The sequence below is a fragment of the Mirounga angustirostris genome, unplaced genomic scaffold, assembly GCF_029215605.1.
Source record: "Mirounga angustirostris isolate CCGP_5_RB_7025 unplaced genomic scaffold, mMirAng1.0.hap1 SCAF_2, whole genome shotgun sequence".
Classification (NCBI taxonomy): Eukaryota; Metazoa; Chordata; class Mammalia; order Carnivora; family Phocidae; genus Mirounga; species Mirounga angustirostris.
This window is the reverse complement of record NW_026991710.1, coordinates 76810890-76834642: the sequence shown is the minus strand read 5'-3', so window position 1 is coordinate 76834642 and position 23753 is coordinate 76810890. Positions and strand designations below refer to the sequence as shown.

At 36.8% G+C, this 23753-nt stretch overlaps 1 protein-coding gene across 9 annotated transcripts in view; it reads right to left on the bottom strand.

The window, feature by feature from the left end:
• Positions 1-5348: 5348 nt before the first annotated feature.
• The window catches only part of PDLIM5 (PDZ and LIM domain 5), a 202853-nt gene continuing 184448 nt past the window's right edge, over positions 5349-23753 (bottom strand). For 7 of the 9 annotated variants that reach the window (XM_064584820.1, XM_045880735.3, XM_045880736.3 and 4 more), the window contains 4 exons: positions 16416-16596; positions 13859-13979; positions 10830-10945; positions 5349-8598 (listed from right to left, as the gene is read on the bottom strand). In XM_064584820.1, coding sequence (XP_064440890.1) covers positions 8509-8598; positions 10830-10945; positions 13859-13979; positions 16416-16596 — 508 coding nt within the window. In that variant the 3' untranslated portion in view covers positions 5349-8508. Of the gene's footprint in view, positions 8599-10829; positions 10946-13858; positions 13980-16415; positions 16597-19425; positions 20083-20764; positions 21024-23753 lie in introns of those variants that run through there. The other 2 variants (XM_064584817.1, XM_054508801.2) reach the window with 2 other exon arrangements.

Sequence of the window (23753 nt, the reverse complement as noted above, 5' to 3'; positions counted from 1 at the left end):
GCAGTCTGCTCTCTTTCAGCACTTGACACGTATATTTACATATAATTCCTATATTCATTATAGCCATTAATGCTCTCCTTTGACAACAGCCTAAGGTGGTCTTGAGGTAAACTGAACTCACACATTTTCCGTTGGTTGCCCGTCATAATTCCTGTGAGAGTGAACTTTATTACCATCCTTCCAAGAGATTCCTAAGTGATATTTCCCCCTTTTTTATTTTCAGAACACTTCCTTACAACCTGGAACTCAAGCAAGCACTGTAACTAAGTCATGGTTCTCAAAGAATCTGAAAGTCAAGTCACACAGGTTTCTGACGTAGAATAAATGTAATCGTTCGAAGTCTTAAAACACGCTATTTCATCAACGTTATTTTAGTTTGAACCAGTTGAAGATCCTAACCACTTAAGTCTTAAGCCATAAAAGCCCACTCACATATTTCATAAATATGTTTCATTTTCTGAACAAAGGATTAACAACTTGACTGTAAGAAGCAGGTGTGAGCACTCTTGATAGGTCAAAACCTTAACACCGCTCAGACGAGTCTGTAATTTCTGGGCATGGTGCATGGCATGCGTGAATTTTGTGTCAATATGTTTTCCATAGTGATAGCTTAGAAAGCCACAGAGCCGTATCCTCCGCAGACTCCCATTCCTAGTGGCAGAAGTATTTGCTGATGATTGAAAGGTCATACAAAACAGATGTGAGGGCAGCTGGGATTTTCCAGCTATGCCTTAGTGGACTTAGCGGCGGTGCCTGCCATTACCGAACAGCAGAGAGATTTCGTTTCAATTGAGTGAAAAAAAAAAAAAAAGAATCTTAGGCAACCTTGTCAGAATAATTGGACATATGTGCAGTTTCTCCCCGAGGCCTCACCTTTTCCATCCTCCACTCTTGACACTCACGGCCTGGAACTAACTGCATCACACAGGGACGAACTGGGTGCCGGCCATCCTGACTTGCCTTCCGACATCTTATAAATAGGTACTGTTCACCTGCGTGGGCACAAGTCACTGTCACCGCAGTTCCTACGGCCTTCTCATTTGTCTGGTTCCACGTTTGGTGTTATCCGCACCTCCGACCGACTCTCAGTATTCCTGTGCTTCTTTGCCATGTAGCGAAAGCACAAAGAACAGCCAACGGAGAGGGCTAATCAGGGCACAAAGAGCACCTGTGAAGGGGGCGCATGGTCCGCCCACAGACGTCCCAGGCAACTGTGCGAATCAGACGGATACAGCTTTTTTGACGTAGTCTGTCAAAATTAAGTAATTGCTAAACCTGTCCTTTACTCACTGAACATATGAGAATTGTCCCTTATTAATAAGAGGGACTCTGAGACCATGTGGATGAAATAATAAATGTTCTCTCTAATCTGGTAAAAAGTCTAAGTGTGAGCTTTGCCACTTACAACTGTATGTTTTTTGAGAATCATTTCTCGGAGTTTTCATTTACTCATCTCCAGTATTTGGGTTAAAAATACTTGACTCTCCGTTTCTCCAGTTATTAGAAACTTACAGCGAATTAGTGTACCCTAGCGTGACAGGTAATATACCACACGAAGTACAAAGACAGCATAAGAAATATAAGTTATTTAGGGGCGCTGGGGTGGTTCAGTTGGTTAAGCGTCTGCCTTCGGCTCAGGTCATGATCCCGGGGTCCTGGGACCCAGTCCCGCATCAGGCTCCCTGCTCAGCGGGAGGCCTGCTTCTCCCTCTCCCACTCCCCCTGCTTGTGTTTCCTCTCTCGATGTCTCGCTGTCAAATAAATAAATAAAATCTTAAGAAGAAAAAGAATATAAAGTTTTCATTTTATACACAGAAGTGCCTGTTATCAATGTATTGGTGTTCACTTCCAAATTCATCCTTCAGAGCCTGTCCCGTGATAGTGAACTGGACTCTTTGAGCGTTTCTCCTTTACGGTGAGCAGTGTTAAGCTTTGTCAACTGTCGGCCAAGGGAGACAAAGGAACAGGGCAGAAGTCAGGAGCTCCTCTTCCTGGGTCCAGGTGCTGCATTTTGCTTTTCCTTGCTCCAGCTGCCTGGATCATCCATGGTGCCTGTGGGGGCGGCGGGGGGGGGGTGCATCTGGTGGAGCTCTGCCCCAGCTGAGCTTCCAGAATGCACAGTCGCTCGGTGATTTCATACACCTGGCTGGGGCCGGTGGCCACCTTGCCGCAGCCCTCTTGATGCAGATACTGTGTATTTTAGGCCACAGCAACACTCCAACTCCCTGTGCACACCCACCCACCTAAACCTGGTGACCCAACCTGGGCTTACCTGCATTCTGGAGGGTTCTTTGTGCCTGGCAATGGGAGAACAGCTCTGGTTGGCCTCAGCAACCAGAGAACTTCTGTGTCATTCAGTGGGCTGCAACCACACTTCCTCCAACAAAGTCTGACCTCCAGCCATGGGGAAGGGTACTCATCGGAAGGTTGTTCTTCCTTGGGTCCTCTCTCTCAATCTTAGGTTAGCCTTTGAGTTCTCTTTACATTTTCAGTTATTCTCCTACCATAGCATAATAATTCTTTAAACTTCTCTTGCTGAGTTCGGTGTGATTTTGGCCTCCCAATTGGACCCAGTCTGGTCCACCAGGCATAATCAAACACACTTTCCCCCAAGCTCTCATTTATATATACTCTCACCATCTATACTATGTTGATATTGTTAAAGATCATCTATAACTTCCTGGATAGTCAGGCATAAGCAAACTCACAGATTCACATCATTGATTTATACCTTTTCTTGGGGCAGAAGTCCTGGGTTTACTTTGGTGCCTCAACTTGTTTATTAAGTTCATTTTTATCTAAAGCGTTTATAATGGTACCAGAGAAATTATTAAGCAGTAGTGTAATAATTTCAGAGCAGAATAAATGATAAGGTTCAGTTGATAAAGCTTGTATTACTTTAATTTATATTTCAAAGTTCATTTGCTCTCCATTTCACTCAACTAAGGAGGCTTGAGATTGTCAGGATTCTCAAGCAAACAGGAATAGAGAAAATGTCTGGGGTCAGATGACCTCAATATATGGTCACCTAAGCAAAGATTTCTATTTACACAAAAACTAATATTGGTATGATAAGTCACCGGAGTTCAAGTTACTTTCCTATTTACCAAGGGAAGTTTGGTGTATCAGTGATACACTAAGGGGAAAAAAATCAAAATACAGCTCTGAAGATATTATAGTCTCCTAAAATACTTTAAACAAACAATGGTATTTTTGAGTAAGTGCTTAGAATAGCACACCAGCTGTGTGTGCTTTACAAGCAAAGGAAAAATGGGGGGACAAAGAAGAAAAAACAAACCTAAGTATATTTGAACCAGAGAGCAAATGTGACAATTAGAACATGATGAAAAACTAATTTGGAACCCAGTTATTAAACAGAAACTTTGTCCTTTGAAACACGGATGCATTAGAGACCACGTCAGTCAGTCCACAGGCCTGAAACAGAAGTCATTTTCCTTGGGAACTATACTGCCTCAAGAGAAATTGAAAAATTATACTCTCTGTGAATTATAAGTTGTTTTATTTTCTCCCTGAGGTCAGTGATCAGTGGCTTTGTGACATGGAAATGCTTTATTCTTCCACACTAAGCAATGGCTCCCAGCTTTATTGTACGTGATTACATGCCGTTACAAGCGCAGTGAAAAGAATGGCCTTCTTGGCCAACTTTCATTAAAAGGCCTCCCCCAGTGCTCTGCCTTCAGTGCCAATCACTAAACACACCTTGTTTTTCCTCAACTCTGGGTTCAAGGTGTGGAAGCCACACCTTTCTTACTAATCACTGATGTAATCTTGCCACCTACGCAGACAGCTTCTAAATCATGGAATAAAGAGTAAAAGTTCAGTAATAGTACGCCAAAGACAAATGGTTTGTTCTAAGCTCTCCTCATAAAATGAACACTTGAGGGAATCAGACACATGCCACGTTAAAAATACCTTTGCATATCTCCTCAGTATAATAAATATACAGGCTACTTTTGACCTTTGGAGGGAAAGGGATTCTTTCACAAACTTTCGGGCTCAGCGCTTCCCGACTTAAATGCTCTCATTCATAAGTACAACACAAAACTGTATCAGTCTGAGATTTCTGTTGGGTAGCCATGCGTCCTAGCCCCTTTCCTCTTTTAAATTTTAAATACTGCAAAGGAACCATTTTCCTTGTGCGGCTCCCACACTTGGGATGAAACCTTCTCTGCAGAATTTTGGCACCCTATTAATTAGTGGTTATGAGTGGGAGCTGCTCTCTCTCAGCAACTCCTATTCTGCCATCAGTCAAGTGTGATTCTGTAATAAATTCCCACGAAGCAAACTATTTCTGGTAATTCTCCCTAATTAACACCAGGCCCGCTAATAATACATCAGTACCTATGTGTTTCTGATATAACCAAGATCTTGTCTGAGAGTACTCAGAAAGGGAAACCGCCAACCTAAATTAAGCTTTTGCTGGCAAAAAGGATTTTATATGTAGTTCTGTAAGAAAACCTTTGATAATCTTATATTGGGGACATTTTGACCAGAAAACACTGAACGACAGGGAGGCTTGTTTCTGGTTTGAGCACTGAATGGGGATTTACTGTGAACACACACTGTTGAGTCTTAAGCCTATAAATCTTGTACTGGATTACTGTTTCTTAACGAAGGAATGACAGATCTCTTATTTTGTTGGTGCATTTTAATGTGCAATGACGTGATTGATAGAAACCAAACAGCAGCTATTAAAATGTCAAACGCAGTCTTGATGCCCTTATAAGTTTGGCTTCTGGAGTTTAATATACTGTGAGCAAATAGACTTGAATTTGTCTTTTATTTCCAATAGACAGCCTGCAACAGAAACATTCCTCTTAACTTTATACAGTTAGAAAAAAAATCTTACTCAAACCAATAAACAAATGAGGAATAGATGAGCCTACCTGGTTATAGAAATGTTAACTCAGGATGAGTTAACCATGAAGTAATGTAACCTGGTTGATTAAAGCATGAAAATGTAGATGATGACTGATGTTGTTTCAGTATGGTATATGATACAATACAGTGCTTGGTATGACACATTATTCCAATAAACACTTTCAGCAATAAACATTTTCTAAAACAATGGGGCTTATTTATGTATTAATTTACAAACACGTATTGTGTACATGCTACATGCAGAGCATAAAAATGGATTAAAGTAGAACAAATGTGACAATCTTTTCAAATGTTTTGTTTCTGGGACATTTTCATAGGTGAGTATCATAAAAGAGGGATTCTCCTGAGAATCATTACTTCTCTTCCTGTCCTGTGAACACTATTTTATTCCCATGATGACTCCAATGAAAACCACTTGCCACCCAAAAAAGAAAAACCAGGAGAGCTTGTTTATATCACTGCAGCCATTTATTTATTATGTGAACATTAAGGTATAACTACACTGATTATATTTCTCACGTGGTTTTTAATTAGAAAATGTATCCAAAAGCAAAACAGTACAGATGTATACAAATGTAAAAATGTAAAGAAACAGAAAACAGAGATTAACAGATAAGGCAAATGATACTTTGAGAATCCAAACCCAATATCTTAAAACATTTGGAGGAGAAGGATGACAAACTGAAGCCGCACTAGATTTGTCAAATTATTCACTGTTTTCCTTTCCCTTATGTCTGAAAAGCCTCTCCTTTCAATAGAGATGATTTAAAAAGCTCCAAACCTCACAAAACTGTGAATATAACACTAGATTCATACTTGAACAAAGGACAGGAAGGACTTATTTTCTATAAAAGTGCTCCTGATATACTACCCCTTGAAAATGGCACCATGAAAACATTTTGTTCTAGATATTTTTAACCATAGGCTACACTAATATTTTGAAGATTTAAACTCTTATTTCTATTTGTCTTCATACTGTGACCAAATGACTAGGCTTTAGTTTTAGACTCTAAATGTAACCTGAATCAACAAGAAATATGTATGCTATGATAAGCATAAGCAGTGGGGATCCTGTCTAGGCTACCATTCTAGCGGGCAACATTCAGCCCTTGTAAGTCTAGAAAAATGTTATAAATTGGAATCTATCACTAATACTTTGAATCAGGGAAATAAAGTAAAGGACGTTTAAAAGAGTTATATACTGTAATTTTAATCTGTATTATACTAAGTACAGCGTTCCAAAATATACATCAAGAAAGACTAAAAGTAAATGCTCTACAGTAAAGAGGTAATAATTAAAAAAAAATGCTACTGACATAGAATATTTATAATCAGAAAAATAAATATTCAGGGAACTCACCAGAAGAATAAAGTGCTCTGCCAGTTATTAAAAGATTAACGCTGGAGTATTAAATATGGCATTCATTCCCCACTGGGAAATACAGAGATTCTTCTGGGTTATAGTCAATATTTATTTCACAGAATTAACTGTTTTAGAACAGATAGAAAGCTTTGCCACAAAGGAGAAGGACAAAGCACAAAGACAAAATGATAAATTAGGAAGCAATGTTTTCTTTTTAGGGATAAAATTTAGAGGAATGCAACATTATGCTCCATGAAATAATGTGCACAAAGAAGAGTCTAATAAAAATGATATCCTTAATGTAATATAACTTAATAAGAAATCCAGGTCAAATAAAATTCTGGAAAGGAAATACCCAAATGTCACTGACTTTTCAAATACTATCTTGGCATAGATTCTATAAAGGCAAAACTAAACAACCAAAAAAAAAAAAATCATCTCTACTACATCCAAACAAAATCACCAATTTATTTTGTATCGTGTAAAGCAAGAGACTGACGCGAAGCTATGTGACAACTCACATGAACTCTACAGGTGGTTTCAGCAGCAATGAGAAAGAGGGCACAATTCAGTTCCAGGACTTTATCTCAAAAGTCAAACTTCCTGCCTCCCTACAGATGCAGGGTGAGGAGGTAGTTCAGGGTTGCTACTGCTGAAGCCACTTCACGTCACCCTCCTCATGCTTTGATTCCCACTTAGTTATTATCTGCATATAATATAAATCTGCTAGACCATAAATTAACAGCTTTCAGGACAGATGACTTGAAAAGTTCTTAGGGAGGTTAAACAAATATTTGAGCCTAAAACCTCCCTCTACAACAAACGTGCGCACAATGGAAATGAAGTTGTTCGTGAGTTACGGGGCAGGGAGGACTTGGGGTTCTGTCTCAACTTTGAAAGCACCTTGCCCCAGACACATTGATATTTTTAACTTAGTGGGATCGTGGGCTTTCATCCATTCTGGAAACAAAGAGAAAAACTATCAAATGTCATAATCTGTTTTCTCACTGGGCAAATATCAATAGGAGTCACAATTTCACAATTGTTGCTCTGTCTTCATGGGTTATCTATATAATTGTTTCCCCAAATAAAGAAAACAAATAACGAGCCAGTCTGAGTAATTGATCACGTTCCCCTCCTATACTACCAACCTCTGGGAATAAAAGCTTTCTAAACTTCGTGATCACATTTGGAAGTGGTTTATTTATTACTGAGAGAGAACTACTAAAAGAAAAAAAAAAAACCTTAGATTTTATCACATCCCCAAGCCAATCTTTTACTTTTCTAATGTAGAACTAAAGAAAAAATTATTTTGCAAAGAGAGTTGTCAAACCTTTATCAGTCAGTAGTACAAATCTGAAACTGATCTAATGGATTCACTGTCTGAAAAGGGGAGAATTTTTAAAATTTTTGAATACAGTCCTCCTCTGATTTCCCATAATTCCTAACCTCACTCTTTTCTACTTACTCTCTTGACCTCAGCATGAGGGAAGGGGAAAAAAATGGGAGTTTGACTAATATAGGTGATAAAGCATACACAATGAATAGAAATGGCCATATTTTAATAAAAGGTAAAAATCTGAAATTTATAAGCAATGTGGTGGCTTTTGTGGGGGGTGGATGAGAGAAATATGTAACATCTCTTATTGGCATGGCACATTCTGATGGAAAATCTTAGTCTTTCCTACTGGATTGATCAGTAAGACAAAAAAAGTACATACAGTTTTTAAAAACTGACACCTACTACTGATAAAATTCTGTTTAAACTCCTATTTCCTTTTAAAGACAAGCACTATTTTTTTAAAAAATACATTTTACTTATTGATAGAGTGTAAGGCAATTTTCATTTCCTTTTACAGATTTACTCAGAACTACCTAATAAGGAAAGAAAGTATAATTAATTCAGCATAGATGTTAGAGGTTTTTATTCTAAAATTTAATTCTTCACTAATTTATTCTATAATGAATTTAATAGTCAACCAGGAAATTGGTTTTTATAAAAGTTATTTTATGGGCAGAAAATACAGGAAAAAAGTAATCTTATAAATGCCAAACTGTCTCTCTACTTTATGAAGCCAAATATTTCCTCATAGACTTGGTTTTTAAAGCTGGAATTTATCCCTTCAGGGCCACTATTATTTTTCAAAATTCCCATAAATATTAAATCTAAAAATTAATTGGTAATCCCAATTCTCCTCTTTCTCTTCGAATCTCTTCTCCTCCCCTGCCTGAACTGTTGACTTTCAAAAATTCACAGAATGAGCATGTTTCTTGCAAAGTGGCTTGTCCTTCTTGGAGAAAAAGGTCTGACCTTCCAAACTTTCACAACATACCTGAAAAAGAAGCATTATTTAAAAGAATATTATTATTTTTTCAAATATGCCTAAAAGGGGAAAATGACTTTTCCACTTGGTGGATAAGACAAAGCACTTTCTCTGCTTGACTTATTTGTGGAACATAAGGAATAGCATGGAGGACATTAGGAGAAGGAAGGGAAAAGTGAAGGGGGGGAAATTGGAGGGGGAGATGAACCATGAGACACTACGGACTCTGAGAAACAAACTGAGGGTTTTAGAGGGGAGGGAGGTGGCGGGATGGGTGAGCCTGGTGATGGGCATTGAGGGCACGTACTGCATGGAGCACTGGGTGTTATAAGCAAACAATGAATCATGGAACACTACATTAAAAACTAAGGATGTAATGTATGGTGACTAACATAATAAAATAAAATAAAAATAAATAAATAAATAAAACTTTGAGAGAATAAAAAAAGACAAAGCACTTTCGTTGGTTGTATTAGACACTGACATGTAATGATTACTATGATATTTCATGTAATTTTTCAAAAGCAATGAAGAATGACTTTTTCCTCGAATGTATTCTAATTTATTTAAATCACTGATCATTATTTTTCTTTACTAGGCCCTAATAAGAAAACAAAGAGGTCACATTAAATGTAATTTCTCTTCTCAAATGCTCATCAATGCTCTAAATTTGCCTCCTGTGGTAGGGAACCAAAGCACTCAAAATGAAAATACGATACAATTGCTTTGCCCAATATTCCCAAGCTCCCAAACACATCAGCACAGAATACCTGAGAATTCTTTTTAATTCATTTCTTTGTTCCTTGTAGTAAAAACCCTGGTCAACATCTGGCTACCGGATGATTATACAGTCTACTTACTATCTGCATTTATGTCTTCTTGTCTTTCCTATTGTCTTTCTTAAGTATAACAGTATAATAAAAACAACAACAACAGTATAATAAAACAGTTCTACCAGAGAACAGGAGAAGGCAAATCTGCTAAAAGTTGTTGCATTTTATAGATCTCATGAAGTCTAAGAAATGGAAGAAGTAAACAAGATGAATTTAATAGTCAACCAGGTAATGTTTGGGGAAATCATTTGACTTCAATTAACATTACTTTTTTCCCTTCATACGATGGGTATTGAAAACTATTAGATATATTAAATCTAATAAAAAAATCAAACATCTGAACAGAGTATCTTTATTGGATATATACTTTCTAAATTTAAAAAAAGTCTCAAGGGGGCACCTGGGTGGCTCATTCAGTTAAGTGTCTGCCTTCAGCTCAGGTCATGATCTGAGAGTCTTGTGATCAAGCCCTGCATTGGGCTCCCTGCTCAGCAGAAAGTCTGCTTCTCCCTCTGCCCCTCTCCCCTAACTCATGGATGTTCTCTCACTCTTTCTTCCTCTCTCACTCTCTCTCTCTCAAATAAATAAATAAAATCATTAAAAATAAAAGTCTTAGGGTAAATGTGAATCTCTACAGTTATCCTCATCATTAAAAATAAAACCAAAAATATTAAGATATCAGACAAAATAGGTAAATACATCACTACATTCTATTATAGTCTTAAAAAGAAAAAATATTCACGGACTACTGCTAAGGAAGGAAGCAAATCAACATATAGTTTGCTTCCACTCTTAATTCAACAATAGATTTTTAGAATTGTTTCTTTTTTTATCAGAATATTTTTTATTATGTTATGTTAATCACACATCATTAGTTTTTGATGTAGTGTTCCATGATTCATTGTTTGCATATAACACCTAGTGCTCCATGCAGAACGTGCCCTCTTTAATACCCATCACCAGACCAGCCCATCCCCCCAGCCCCATCCCCTCTAGAACCCTCAGTTTGTTTCTCAGAGTCCATAGTCTCTCATGGTTCGTCTCCCCCTCTGATTAGAATTGTTTGTTTCTATTTCAGGTACCCATGTTTCCAAAAATTACTAAAAACACCCCAATAAAACAGAATTTTTAAAAAAATGTAAAGGACTTTTACTGTTTTAAGAAATATGTAGTTTCTCCTTATAAACACAAATTTATTAAAAACAAGATTTTCTCTAAAGCATCTTATTCTGTGCCAAATAATTCAAAAAAATGTCAGAACTTTCAATGAACACCTTTCAAAATCACGGTAAAAATGCTTTTATGTGTGAAGGATTCAAAGATACAAGAACTGTTATTTCCATTTAGTGCTTAGGCTAAAAGTGGCCATACTGTGCTCCTCTAATTTAGAAATAAGAGTTTACTTACTGAGCATACAAAGCAAGTGTCATGCCAGGTATAGCCCAGGGCCTCCAGGAACATGTCGCCAGCTTCTATGGGAAACTCACATCCATGGCATATGGTACCAAAAAGGGCATAATAATCTGTATTGGGGCAGGGTGGGGGTGGGGAGACATAACTTAAATATGACAAAGCTTTAGAATAATAGTTCCTAGAAAGCAGCAACAAAATTGGAATTAAATGAGAAGATGAAGATAAAGTTACTAGTAACTGAAAAATGTTCAGAAGACATGTTTGGCTTGACAATATGTGTAACATGTTTCAGGTTACCTTTGGGGTAAATGTTATTTACATAACTTAACATCCTTTACTCCATTCTTCCACATAATACTTCTCACTTATCTCCAGCTACCTAAGTGTCCAAATACCTATGAAGAACAACTCTGTTCCCTGATAAGTTATCAATAGACATGGCTGTTTTAACAAAAGACAAGAGAGCTTCCAAATACCAGCAACAATAAGACTAAAGAACATAAATCAAGAAGGAATATCTGATATCAGCACATTTCATAGAATATCTGACTCGGTAGGGAAGAAAAAAAAAAAAGTCACAAGAACCTTCCATAAATAAGTGCCATGACTGAGTTTCTAGCTGGTCTGTATCATAACAGTATTAACTACTATTCTTATGCTGCGATTTCCTTTCAAATTTATGACTTCATGCTCAAAATCCTTAGCCAGAGAACACCATTTACTTGACAGAGATTAAAGTTATAAAATACTAATAGGATTTCCTTCTGAAGAAAGCAGTATTGATGGGATGTTTCTTTATTATTACTAAATTAGAACTTACTGGCAATTTTCTTTTATGCAACTACTCTCACTACTTGTGTTTACTCCAACTTGGGCTGGAGTAGAAAGTAGAGTTTCATTTCATTAATTTACCTCTCTTAACAATTTTCAATATTCCTAGCACCATCTGCTCAGCATATGTTGACAGAGTCCTACTATGTGCCCGGCACCGACAGCAGGTAGAGTGGTGAAGACAGATGTGGCTGCTCTCTTCATGGTGCTTACAATCTCATTGGGAATAGGATGTCGTCACTTATTATATTTTTAAAATAAGTGATAATAAATAATTTCAGACTGTGACAAGAACCACGAAAACAATAGTCATGTGATACAGAATAGTTGGAAGTATGTAACACTCCATTAACTAGGTGGGTTAGGAAAGGCTTCTCTAAGGACGTAACAGTTGTGCAGAGACTTGACAAAAAAAGGAAAAATCACCACAGAAAAGCTGAGAAAGAACAGATCAGTTAGAAGAAACAGCAAATACAAAAGCCCTGAGGCAGGAAGAATCTTAGCATGTTCAGAAAAGCAAAGGGGCTAGGTATGCCTAGAATTCAGAGACAGAAAGTAAGGTGGTAGAAGATAAGGTCGGCCTAATAAAGAGTATAGGGTTTACTCAAGTGGAAGCCAAGAGGTATCAAGCATAATCTAATTCACATTGAAACAAAATATTATCATAGCTGCTATTTGAGGGTCGGGGGGAAAGAAGATATATCATTTCAGTTGGTGATTAGAGCATCCAGGCAAAGAGAGTGAGTTGGATTTAGTTGTGACTATTGAGGTGGAGAGAAATGAATGAATTTATATACACTGGGGGTAGAACTGCTAGAACTTACTAATTAGATTGGATATGGCGAGAGCAAGGGAAAGAGCAGAATCTTAGGTTTTGGGATAGTGGACAGTGGGGCATTTACTGAGATGGGAAAGTCTGGGTAATAACAAATGTGGGAGGTTAAAGAAATACAACAAAAATAGATCAACTTGATTAGAAGTGACATTTAAATAAATCTTCAACATTTTTCCCTTTCCGTAAGCAATTTTTGGGTTTTAAAAAATCTGACTTCTTAGACTACATTAAATACGATATTAAGGCTAAGTAATTTTATATGTATTTGGCTAGATAGGGACTATCTGCCAGTTTAGTCAAAATGTCTTGCAAAGCTTAATTTTAAAACAAACAAGCTCTTTCTTCAGAAGAATTAGGTGAAATTACAAAATGTGAAATATTCTGATTGAATCAGGGTAGGCAGCTTGTAGCCATCCTGTCCCAAAATAGACCATAGATGGGATAGTTCACTGGAATTTCCAGACAGCTTCCTGGTGGATCGTCTGGCATAGATCTAGACTGGTCCTGCCTAGGATCTAAAAGGAACTGAGTGAGCAAAAAAGGGTCTGAGTGATGCTGACTAGCCTCAAATTAGAAGTTGACTGCTCTTTAACTTAACTAGTGTGCAATATTCCCTTCCTCCAGCACCACACTTTAAAGAATATCAAGGTAGATCAACAATAAAACTCCACAGTGGAAATGCAGTGGTAGTGAAATAGGCATGATAAGGGGAAAATATTTTATTTTTTGAAACATTACTCTAAGTAAGAGTAATATTAACAAGTGTTATGAAAGTTCACTTACAGCCTCTGGCAAAGAAAAGAAGGGTTCAGAGCTCAGGTAATAGGACAAATGTAGTAGATTGGTACTTAGAGCTCAGTTTATTAAAAATAATTTTACTAAGGGAACAACCCAAGCCAAGATTACCCTCCCATTCAAGTAAGAGTAACAAAAGACTTCCAATTTATTGTCAAGACAGTTGCCTTAAAGAGCAAATCAATATCACGTTCAAAAGTTGATCATTTCTCATGTTTAAAACCACGCAAAATTCGCTGTTAGAGTGTAAGAGGTGGCTTTAAGCTCCACAATTTGGTAGAATTCATATCCATAAACTATTAGGGATTCAAGTAAAATATTTTCCTACTAGGTAATGCTTATATTCTCATTTCTCTTGATGAAGTTGGGACTATCTGTTTTGGCAAAGTCACATAAAACTTTTACATAGTTTTTTGCTATATATTTAGAGCAGTTTTAAATGCCCCTAAAATAGTTAGGAAATCTACTTTGCCCAATGTATCCTTTCAACCTTATAGTAATATAAGGGTTAATGTTTTATCTTTATTCGAAACTTAAGAAACTAACAGCTTTAGGATCTTACCAGTCTCACAGTAGGGTTCACCATCCTCCAAATGAAAAACATTATTACGAATGGGTTTTCCACAGGCCACACACACAAAACACGAAACATGCCAAGTTTGTTTCAGAGCATTGATGACTTCCTGTTACAGAAAGGTAATTGGATGTAAAGAACGATGAAAAATATACAAATGCTTATTTTACTAGTTGTACCAACACAGCCTTATTTAAACTGACCCAAGGTAGACACATGCTTTGTCTTTACGGTGAGCTTTTCCTCTAAGTAACATGATACTTAAGGACAGACTCACAAATTGTCTAAACTGATACACTATATAATATGTGTGTTTCCCACAAATACACATCAATAAACTTTTTTAAAGAATGATTATTGTGTTTTTTAAACATTATACATGTGGTAAATAAAGTAAGCGTTTCGTAAGTGCTTGCTATGAAACATTCTGCTTTCTCTCAAAAGGGTGTCAGGGAACATTAAGTTACAAAGGTTTCATAGTATTATCTTGAAAACGTCATGGAGGAAAAAAAAGAAAATGTCATGGAGGAAGGGCAAAACATTTGAAAATTAAAACAAACCTGTGCTTTGGTGCATGATGGAAGCAATAACATAATCAGTGTAATCCAATCAGTTTAACACATGTTTGGGATTCTGGAAATCAGCTGTGACTACACTAAGCACACACTCAAATGAGTGTCTAAAGTTTGAACCATAAAGTATGGATTCTAATCAACAATGGCTGTATGGTTAAAAATAGCAATTATCAAAGACTTGGGCCAGATTTTAATTAGTAAAAGAAGTCCTGAGAAGCTGGTTTTACAAGGAATCATTTCTTTAGATTGAGACAGATGGAGCCATTAAACATTATTTTTGAAGAACAGTTAATAAAATGGGAATTTACTCTTTCCATAATATTGATCACAAAAAAGAGGATGCTACACGTAAAGTATGGTTACAATTTTGTAAATGAATTACTTATAAAGAGCAAACTGGAAGAAAATACATCCTAAGGTTAACAGGAATTATCTGGGATTGGTAAAATATATAGGTCACTTTAATTTTCTTCTTTACATTTTTTTGGTATTTTCTAACTGCTGTAGAGTGAAATGTTTTTAATAATAAAAATTGTTAAAATAAAATGATACAGAGCAAATTATTAGCCTTAGAAAACACCACAGTTCACTACTGAAGGATACTGGGAATGGCAGTTGTTTAGATCTAAAAAGATTACTATGAACATGTACAACAAATGTATATTGAACCAAATCATTTCTCAAGGCTTTTGGCATTTACTTCCCTTTCTATCCTTAAGACAGATTACTATTGCTTCTTTAATAGAAAATCAAACAACTAAAATACAATCCATAGACTCTGTCTCTGTAGTGAAGTTCTGGCCCACCTCTAGGGCAATGAGGATACGATTTCCATTTCCTAGAACCTCATTTGGTTCTAAGACTATTACCTGACTTTGTGTTATTAATTATTCTAGAATTTATAGAATATATTTATATACTAAAAGAGTCTTATTATTTCTCACTTCGGAAGTTACAGCCTGTATCATTCTACTCTTTTGTTCCCAACATATCATACAAATTAATAATATAGAAATATTTCATGTGGTATAGTTACAATTTAAGTGTCCTCAAAGTTTTAGAACCATTTAAACATGTAATCGGAAATACAAAGTACTCAATAGTTCATACTAACTTTTCTCTCAACTGAAAGGAATTAAAGTTTCATTATTATATTTTTATAGAGAGAATATTAGAATTCGGCAATGTCATTTCCACCTTTTGTATTAGCTGTATGATTTTCGTAGGAAACCAGGCACCCTGGATGCTTCTAAAATAAAATTCCAACTCCTGGTCACCCATAAGAAATGACTGATCCTTTCTTTGTAAACTGCAAACTGGATATTCCAGAGCAGGAAATTCATTCATTCATCATTATTTATTATATATCTGACTCCTAAATTACTCCCTTTTTGAAAAGAAAAAAAAAAAGGTGCTTAGATTATTTTTCTATCACATGCATATGCTCATAAAAGTTGTATTTTTAAACATTATATGTGTTTAAGAAAAATATATCATTTATAAGCCTCATGTTTTATATATTTCATGAGATATGTGCCCTGTGCTTGAACCCTGACAAATGGGGAAATGCTGCTCTTATAAAAGCTATGGAATTTAATTTAAAACAGTAAAGGTGTCAGTTCTGAGAACTCTGATGTGTGTGGTCCTGTGTGACCTCTTCATTCCTGAGCAAACAGGGTCCTGTTGAGGTAGCATACCCACAGTAAATTATTTTTTCCCCACAGTGGCTAGACTTTCACCAGACAAGCAAGCACTCAGTAAGACAAAACCAAAGACAACTTAACCCCATGAGTCCGATATACTTCTACAGAGGTCTATTTAGTTTTGCTTTACAATAATAAACAGTGATGAAAACAGAGAGGGGATCAAGCAAGAAGAAAATAAAAAGGAAAACTGATGGAAGGGTTTCATAACAAAAAAATTATTGTGCTTTAAAGCTCATTCAGAATAAACAGGTTTCTGATACTTACTCCGAGGATCTTCCTTTGGCATCGCCCACATTCAGGAGCAAAGAATTTCTCATAGCACAGCTCACAGTACAGGGCTCCCTTCTCCTCTACAAATCCAATGTAGGCCATTGTATTTTTGCAGTGAGCACAGTTAAATTCTTCTGGATGCCAAGATTTCCCTAGTGCCACTAGGAATGGTCCCCTGCCAGAAGAAAAGAGATCAAGTTGGCTGGGGAATAAAAGTTTCTTAAGTTAGCTTGGACAGAACCTCTTTTATGCAACATCCAAACAACTAAATACTTGCTCAATTATCCTTCTCAAGGGCTGAAAACATGGGTGCTGTAAATTTACATAGGAACTCTTGAGCACTTATGTGATGAGAAAAAGAGGGAGGAGTAAAAAGCACTTAAGGGATTCTTTCGAGGAAGGCCATTTCCCCCACTTTTTTCCATCTTCAAGAGATTTGGTTATGTTTTTTGAGCTGCAACGAGTGGCTCTGTCTGTATCATGATTATGATTGAGAATGAGGATGTTAACTCCAACAGAAAATGAAGTAACCAGGAAAAAACATATGACTTAGGCAGAGATGAGAACTTGACATTTCTATAAAATAAACAAAAGAGAAATCTCAATTTGGTAATGTCAGAGTCTTAAAACTCATAGCAATTATTACCTGAGGACACACTGCAATCCATTTCTGTCCCCCACACATTGTTTCATTACTTATTTCTCAACTTTATCAAGTATATCAAATGTTTATGACTCCTCTAAATAGACTATGGAAACTGTCAACTGGATATTAGAGACTGCTTTGAAGCTACTTAGGAAGGTTTTATTTAATTAAAACATGACTGATTTTTAATGCACATTTGTATCAAGGTAACAAATGTTTGTAAAGAGATTTTTTTCCATTAAATACTATACAGTCATGAACTGATAAGATGGGTTTGGTTTGCTTGACAGGAATCCATTATGAAGCCTTATCTAGTCATGAAGCCTGCAGAAATGGACCATTCTAGCCTCTGCAACATACTTTTCAGTAGCTCCATCACACTAATCTCTATACACAGAGTGGCTTTACCTCCAAGGCACTTTTACACTTATCCAATTTGTCCAGGCAACATTCCTGTGAGATAGACCAGGGCAGTTATTTCAAACTCAGTTTAACCGATGGACAAGCTGAGATACAAAATGTTCAAAAGATAAGACAAATATCATAAAATCACTGATTGAGTGAAGGCCAGAAGCTGAATTTCCTGATTTCTAGCACACTGGTGTGGTCAACTTATACTCTGCTTTTCATCATTACCGTCAATTATCATCACTGAGTGACCACAGGGTAATTGTCAGTAAGCACGGATGCCTGACTTCTAGGCAGATTATTAATAGGAAAAGTCACAGTAATGAGCATCACAAAATCGGAGCATTTTCTCGCCTTTGACAATAACACAAACCTTAGTATTCAGTAACTATTTCCCATTGGGAAATTCTTTGCAAATACCTTGATGTTTACTCAGAACCAGCACCTAATTCTGCAAGAGTCAAAAAAGTAAAAAGGCTCTTGATGAATGATAAAAATGTGTTCTGTGAGGTATAAGAGGGTATTTTCTAGCCTCATTTTTTAACTTATTTTTTTTGTTTTTTATTAATAACATGATGCCAACTCTTATCAGCTAGAGCATGCAGTTCTCTTAGCATTTGAGACAAGTAGTTTATTATTATTTTTTAAGCTTTAGGGCGCCGTAAGTTTTGTTATCACTAACAAGGAACGTCTTTGTTAACTAATTCCTGACAGGAAAAAAGGGCTATAGATCATTTAGTCTGTAACCAAATGTTACTTTGGGTAGGTTGTCCCTCAGTTTTTAACTGGATTATAAATAACAGTCCTACTCAACAAGTTCCTTCCTCTCATTTTCTCAATATGTATTTGGCATGTAGTTTACCTTCAAAGATAAACCAAGGAATCACAGTGCTCAAAGCTAGACAAAGTTTTACGAGTGTGCGGAGCTTTTCTACCAAGTGGGTATCTGTTATAAAAGCTTGAAAAATCTGCCAGGTTAAATTTACTGTGACCACAATATAGGGATGGTAGAACTTTGCTATCATTTGTTTGGACACTAAGGCATATTCCAGAGGATTTGTTAGGCTGAATTTTTTTTTTATTAGGGCACATCATCAGCTCCTCCATAGGCTGGATGGCCCCTTGAGGCCAGAATCCTTATTTAGCTTTCCAGATTGCAAAAGTCAATCCAACCTCAAACTCCATACTCTATCAAAGTGTTGTATGCACTTGGAGTAAAGAAAGAGCTTTACTACTGGAACATGGCTATCAGTGCCACCAAATATTTAACAAAATTCATCTAAGGAAAAAAAAAAAGACATTTAAGAACAACTGATTCAGGAACACATAATCCATTTTCTTTTTTTTTTTAATTTTTTATTGTTATGTTAATCCCCATACATTACATCATTAGTTTTAGATGTAGTGTTCCATGATTCATTGTGCATAACACCCAGTGCTCCATGCAGAATGTGCCCTCTTTAATACCCATCACCAGGCTAACCCATCCTCCCACCCCCCTCCCCTCTAGAACCCTCAGTTTGTTTTTCAGAGTCCCTCGTCTCTCATGGTTCGTCTCCCCCTCCGATTTCCCCCCCTTCATTCTTCCCCTCCTGCTATCTTCTTTTTTTTTTCTTAACATATATTGCATTATTTGTTTCAGAGGTACAGATCTGAGATTCAACAGTCTTGCACAATTCACAGCGCTTACCAGAGCACATACCCTCCCCGGTGTCTATCACCCAGTCACCGCATCCCTCCCACCCCACCCCCCACTCCAGCAACCCTCAGTTTGTTTCCTGAGATTAAGAATTCCTCATGTCAGTGAGGTCATGATACATGTCTTTCTCTGTTTGACTTATTTCACTCAGCATAATACTCTCCAGTTCCATCCACGTCGTTGCAAATAGCAAGATCTCATTCCTTTTGATGGCTGCATAATATTCCATTGTGTGTGTGTGTGTGTGTGTGTATACACACACACACACCACATCTTATTTATCCATTCATCTGTCGATGGACATCTTGGCTCTTTCCACAGTTTGGCTATTGTGGACATTGCTGCTATAGACATCAGAGTGCACGTACCCTTCGGATCCCTACTTTTGTATCTTTGGGGTAAATACCCAGTATTGCAATTGCTGGATCGTACGGTAGCTCTATCTTCAACTTTTTGAGGAACCTCCATACTGTTTTCCAGAGTGGCTGCACCAGCTTGCATTCCCACCAACAGTGTAGGAGGGTTCCCCTTTCTCTGCATCCCCGCCAACATCTGTCATTTCCTGACTTGTTAATTTTAGCCATTCTGACTGGTGTGAGGTGGTATCTCATTGAGGTTTTGATTTGGATTTCCCTGATGCCGAGCGATGTTGAGCACTTTTTCATGTGTCTGTTGGCCATTTGGATGTCTTCTTTGGAAAAATGTCTGTTCATGTCTTCTGCCCATTTTTTGGTTGGATTCTTTGTTCTTTGGGTGTTGAGTAAGAAGTCAAACTCTCACTCTTTGCAGATGATATGATACTTTATGTGGAAAACCCAAAAGACTCCACCCCAAAACTGCTAGAACTCATACAGGAATTCATTAAAGTGGCAGGATATAAAATCAATGCATAGAAGTCAGTGGCATTCCTATACACCAACAACAAGACAGAAGAAAGAGAAATTAAGGAGTCGATCCCATTTACAATTGCACTCAAAACCATAAGATACCTAGGAATAAATCTAACCAAAGATGCAAAGGATCTGTACTCAGAAAACTATAAAATACTCATGAAAGAAATTGAGGAAGACACAAAGAAATGGAAAAACGTTCCATGCTCATGGATTGGAAGAACAAATATTGTGAAGATATCAATGCTACCTAGAGCAATCTACACATTCAATGCAATCCCCATCAAAATACCATCCACTTTTTTCAAAAATGGAACAAATAATTCTAAAATTTGTAGGGAACCAGAAAAGACCCCGAATAGCCAGAGGAATGTTCAAAAAGAAAAGCAAAGCTGGGGCGCCTGGGTGGCTCAGATGGTTAAGCGTCTGCCTTCGGCTCAGGTCATGATCTCAGGGTCCTGGGATCAAGTCCCGCATCGGGCTCCCTGCTCCTTGGGAGACTGCTTCTCCCTCTGCCTTTCTCTCTCGCTCTGTCTCTCATGAATAAAAAAAAAAAAAAAGAAAAGAAAAGAAAAGCTGGTGGCATCACAATTCCAGACTTCCATCTCTATTACAAAGCTGTAATCATCAAGATAGTATGATACTGGCACAAAAACAGACACATAGATCAATGGAACAGAATAGAGAGCCCAGAAATGGACCCTCAACTCTATGGTCAACTAATCTTTGACAAAGCAGGAAAGAATGTCCAGTGGAAAAAAGACAGTCTCTTCAACAAATGGTGTTGGGAAAATTGGACAGCCACATGCAGAAGAATGAAACTGGACCATTTCCTTACACCACACACAAAAATAGACTCCAAATGGTTGAAAGACCTAAATGTGAGACAGGAGTCCATCAAAATTCTGAAGGAGAACACAGGCAGCAACCTCTTCGACCTCAGCCACAGCAACTTCTTCCTAGAAACATCACCAAAGGCAAGGGAAACAAGGGCAAAAATGAACTATTGGGACTTCATCAAGATAAAAAGCTTTTGCAAAGCAAAGGAAACAGTCAACAAAACCAAAAGACAACCGACAGAATGGGAGAAGATTTGCAAATGACATATCAGATAAAGGGCTAGTATCCAAAATCCATTTTCTAGATTTAATAAAATATGTGTTGAAATCAAGTCAGACCAGCAGAGAAGGAGGTTCTGCAACTTACAGCATATTGGGCCTGACCCACTCCACAGAATTATACCCTTACCGACCAACCGGTGCTCAGCGTGATACCATCAGTCTGCACTGACACTTGTCATAGGACATAGATCTGGAACAGTCACCCTTGCTCTTCCTCTAAGTTACTGTTGAGAGTGTTATTTGTTAGATCACACAGGCTCATTTTCATGTGGACTCCTTGGAGAAAGTCCTTTCAGGTTTTTGTAACAAGAACAGTTTTGCTTCTTTTGAGCAATAGGTTTGTTTTTTTACTCATTGTAAAGTTAAAAATTAACTTTCTTTTTTTGTTGACCACTAGAAGGCTTAAAGCTGAATTTAGACTAACCATAGGCAAGTATGTAGGTCATCATTATAGGTTTTGTCCAGTCTCAATGGCAAATTTTTGTCCGGTCTTCATTTTTAATGGTCCCACTCATGATTTTCATTCTTCTTTTGTTCCCTTTTATAATTTAGGAGATTTTCTTATATTTCATGTATTTCTAAAAGTGTTTTTTAAAAGGTTTCTAGAATAGTTTCTACTGCAAATGAATTAAATTTAATTAAATCATCCATTAAGGTAATATCTTTAAGACATTTCCTTAGTTCCTTATCAAATTTGAATTGTGAAATGTCTTAACAACAGCAAAGAAACTCCCTCTGCACCTTTAAAAACTGAACTGAAAATGACCCTTGCTCCTGCCAGATCTCCTTTCTTAAACATGCTCAGTGAAGGTACTGGCCTAGCCGGCCGGGTATTCCCCAACCAGGCTGAAAGAGCATCTTTCCCCTCATGCTCTTGAAGTCATGTATAGATTAAACACTAAAATCTCTTACATATAATGAGTATTCTCTTCTCTGTGTTAAGCAGAGATTGATTTAACAAATTCATTAACACTGGATTAACACTGAAGAAGTTCTCCTTGTTCCAGGCAGGACTGGGTTTCCGTTTGTGAACTCAAAGTGGAATTAAGTCAGCCTCTACCTCTTACTGTACTCTACCCCACGGCCCTTCCCAAATACTCCTGGACTGACAAAGGAGGGGACGGGAAAGAGTTAAAGCCCTGACTGGCCGAGAGAGAAGGGTTATCTTATCTCATAAAACTTTTTACCCTGTTCATCTTCTGTGAGACTTTTGCCAAAAAGAAAAAAAGGAAAGGCAGGAAAAGATGTCAAAAGGAACAGCTAAGAAAACATATAGTGAGAAGGTGAGAAGGACTGCAAATTTCAACTGGCATAATCTAACAGGGATTCAGCTTCAAAATCCAATGCTTGCTTCTTGCCTCTATTATTTAACTCGAATAATAAAGCTCAGTGACAGAAATTAGCTCTATAAATAGATGAAGAAAATATCAACAGGTACCTAACATTCCTAAGATCATGTGGATGATGAACTGTAAAGCTGGAATTCTCCAAGGCCCAGCTATTACATATTAAAAATTGTATTTGACCAAAAGTTACTGCATCAATAGAAGTTAAAAACAAAAAAAAACTAAGAAATCAAAAGTTAATGAACAAAAGTTAAAAACAAAGCCACATAAAAAACTCACTTATGCTCAAAAATAAAAATGGAATCTGATACTCCACTTAATTAGATATAATAATAAAAATGTATAAACCAGTTTTATATTATGGTCAAATTTTGGGAAGGGCCTGGCATGAGCAAAGAATTCAAGAAAAACAGAACCAAAGGAAGAGTTTTCGGAAACAGAAAAGCTTACTGGAAGAAACTGTGCACACGCAATCAAAAATACAAAGATACATGCAAGAAGAGAGAGTAAGAGAGAATGAAACACACTTGAACATAATAGTAAAACACACTAGCAAGACTTATAATACTCAAAATTAGCAATATTAATAATCCTTCCTAAAATTTAGAAGTGCTGCATTTTTGATATCCTTAATTCTTCGTTTCCAGTAAATTATGTCCGAACTTTCCAATTTGGAGCATTAAATAATATAGTTCCACCTTCATTGAGAATCATTTTTACTTACTGTAAGCCCTTTAAAATACTGCATTTAAAAGGTTGTGAGGTCAACTATAGCTTTTTATTTTAAAGACATAAATGACTTACTGTTCAAGAATAAATGCATGAGTAAATGAGCCTGAACATAACAGTGAATAAAAAAGACAAGTTCCAAAAAAAAGTAATATTAATTGGTAACTCTTTAAGTCTATTGGAGATAATTACACTCAATTATTTATTTATTACAAAATCCACAAAACAGAAAAATGTGTTTCTATATATTAAGATGAATGAGAGATAATTTCAACTTGGAGAAACTGTTATCATACATTCCTCCAAATATTTTTAAAAAGTTCATTTATCAATGAACAAGTATTTACTAAATACAACGATATATGCCAGACACTGCTATAGGAGTAGAAAATATGGCAGGAAATAAAGCCAGGAAAGGCCCTGCTCACACAGAACTTCCATTCTAGCATGAGGGAGAAACAACAAGCAACAATTAAAAAAAGGAGGGGGGATA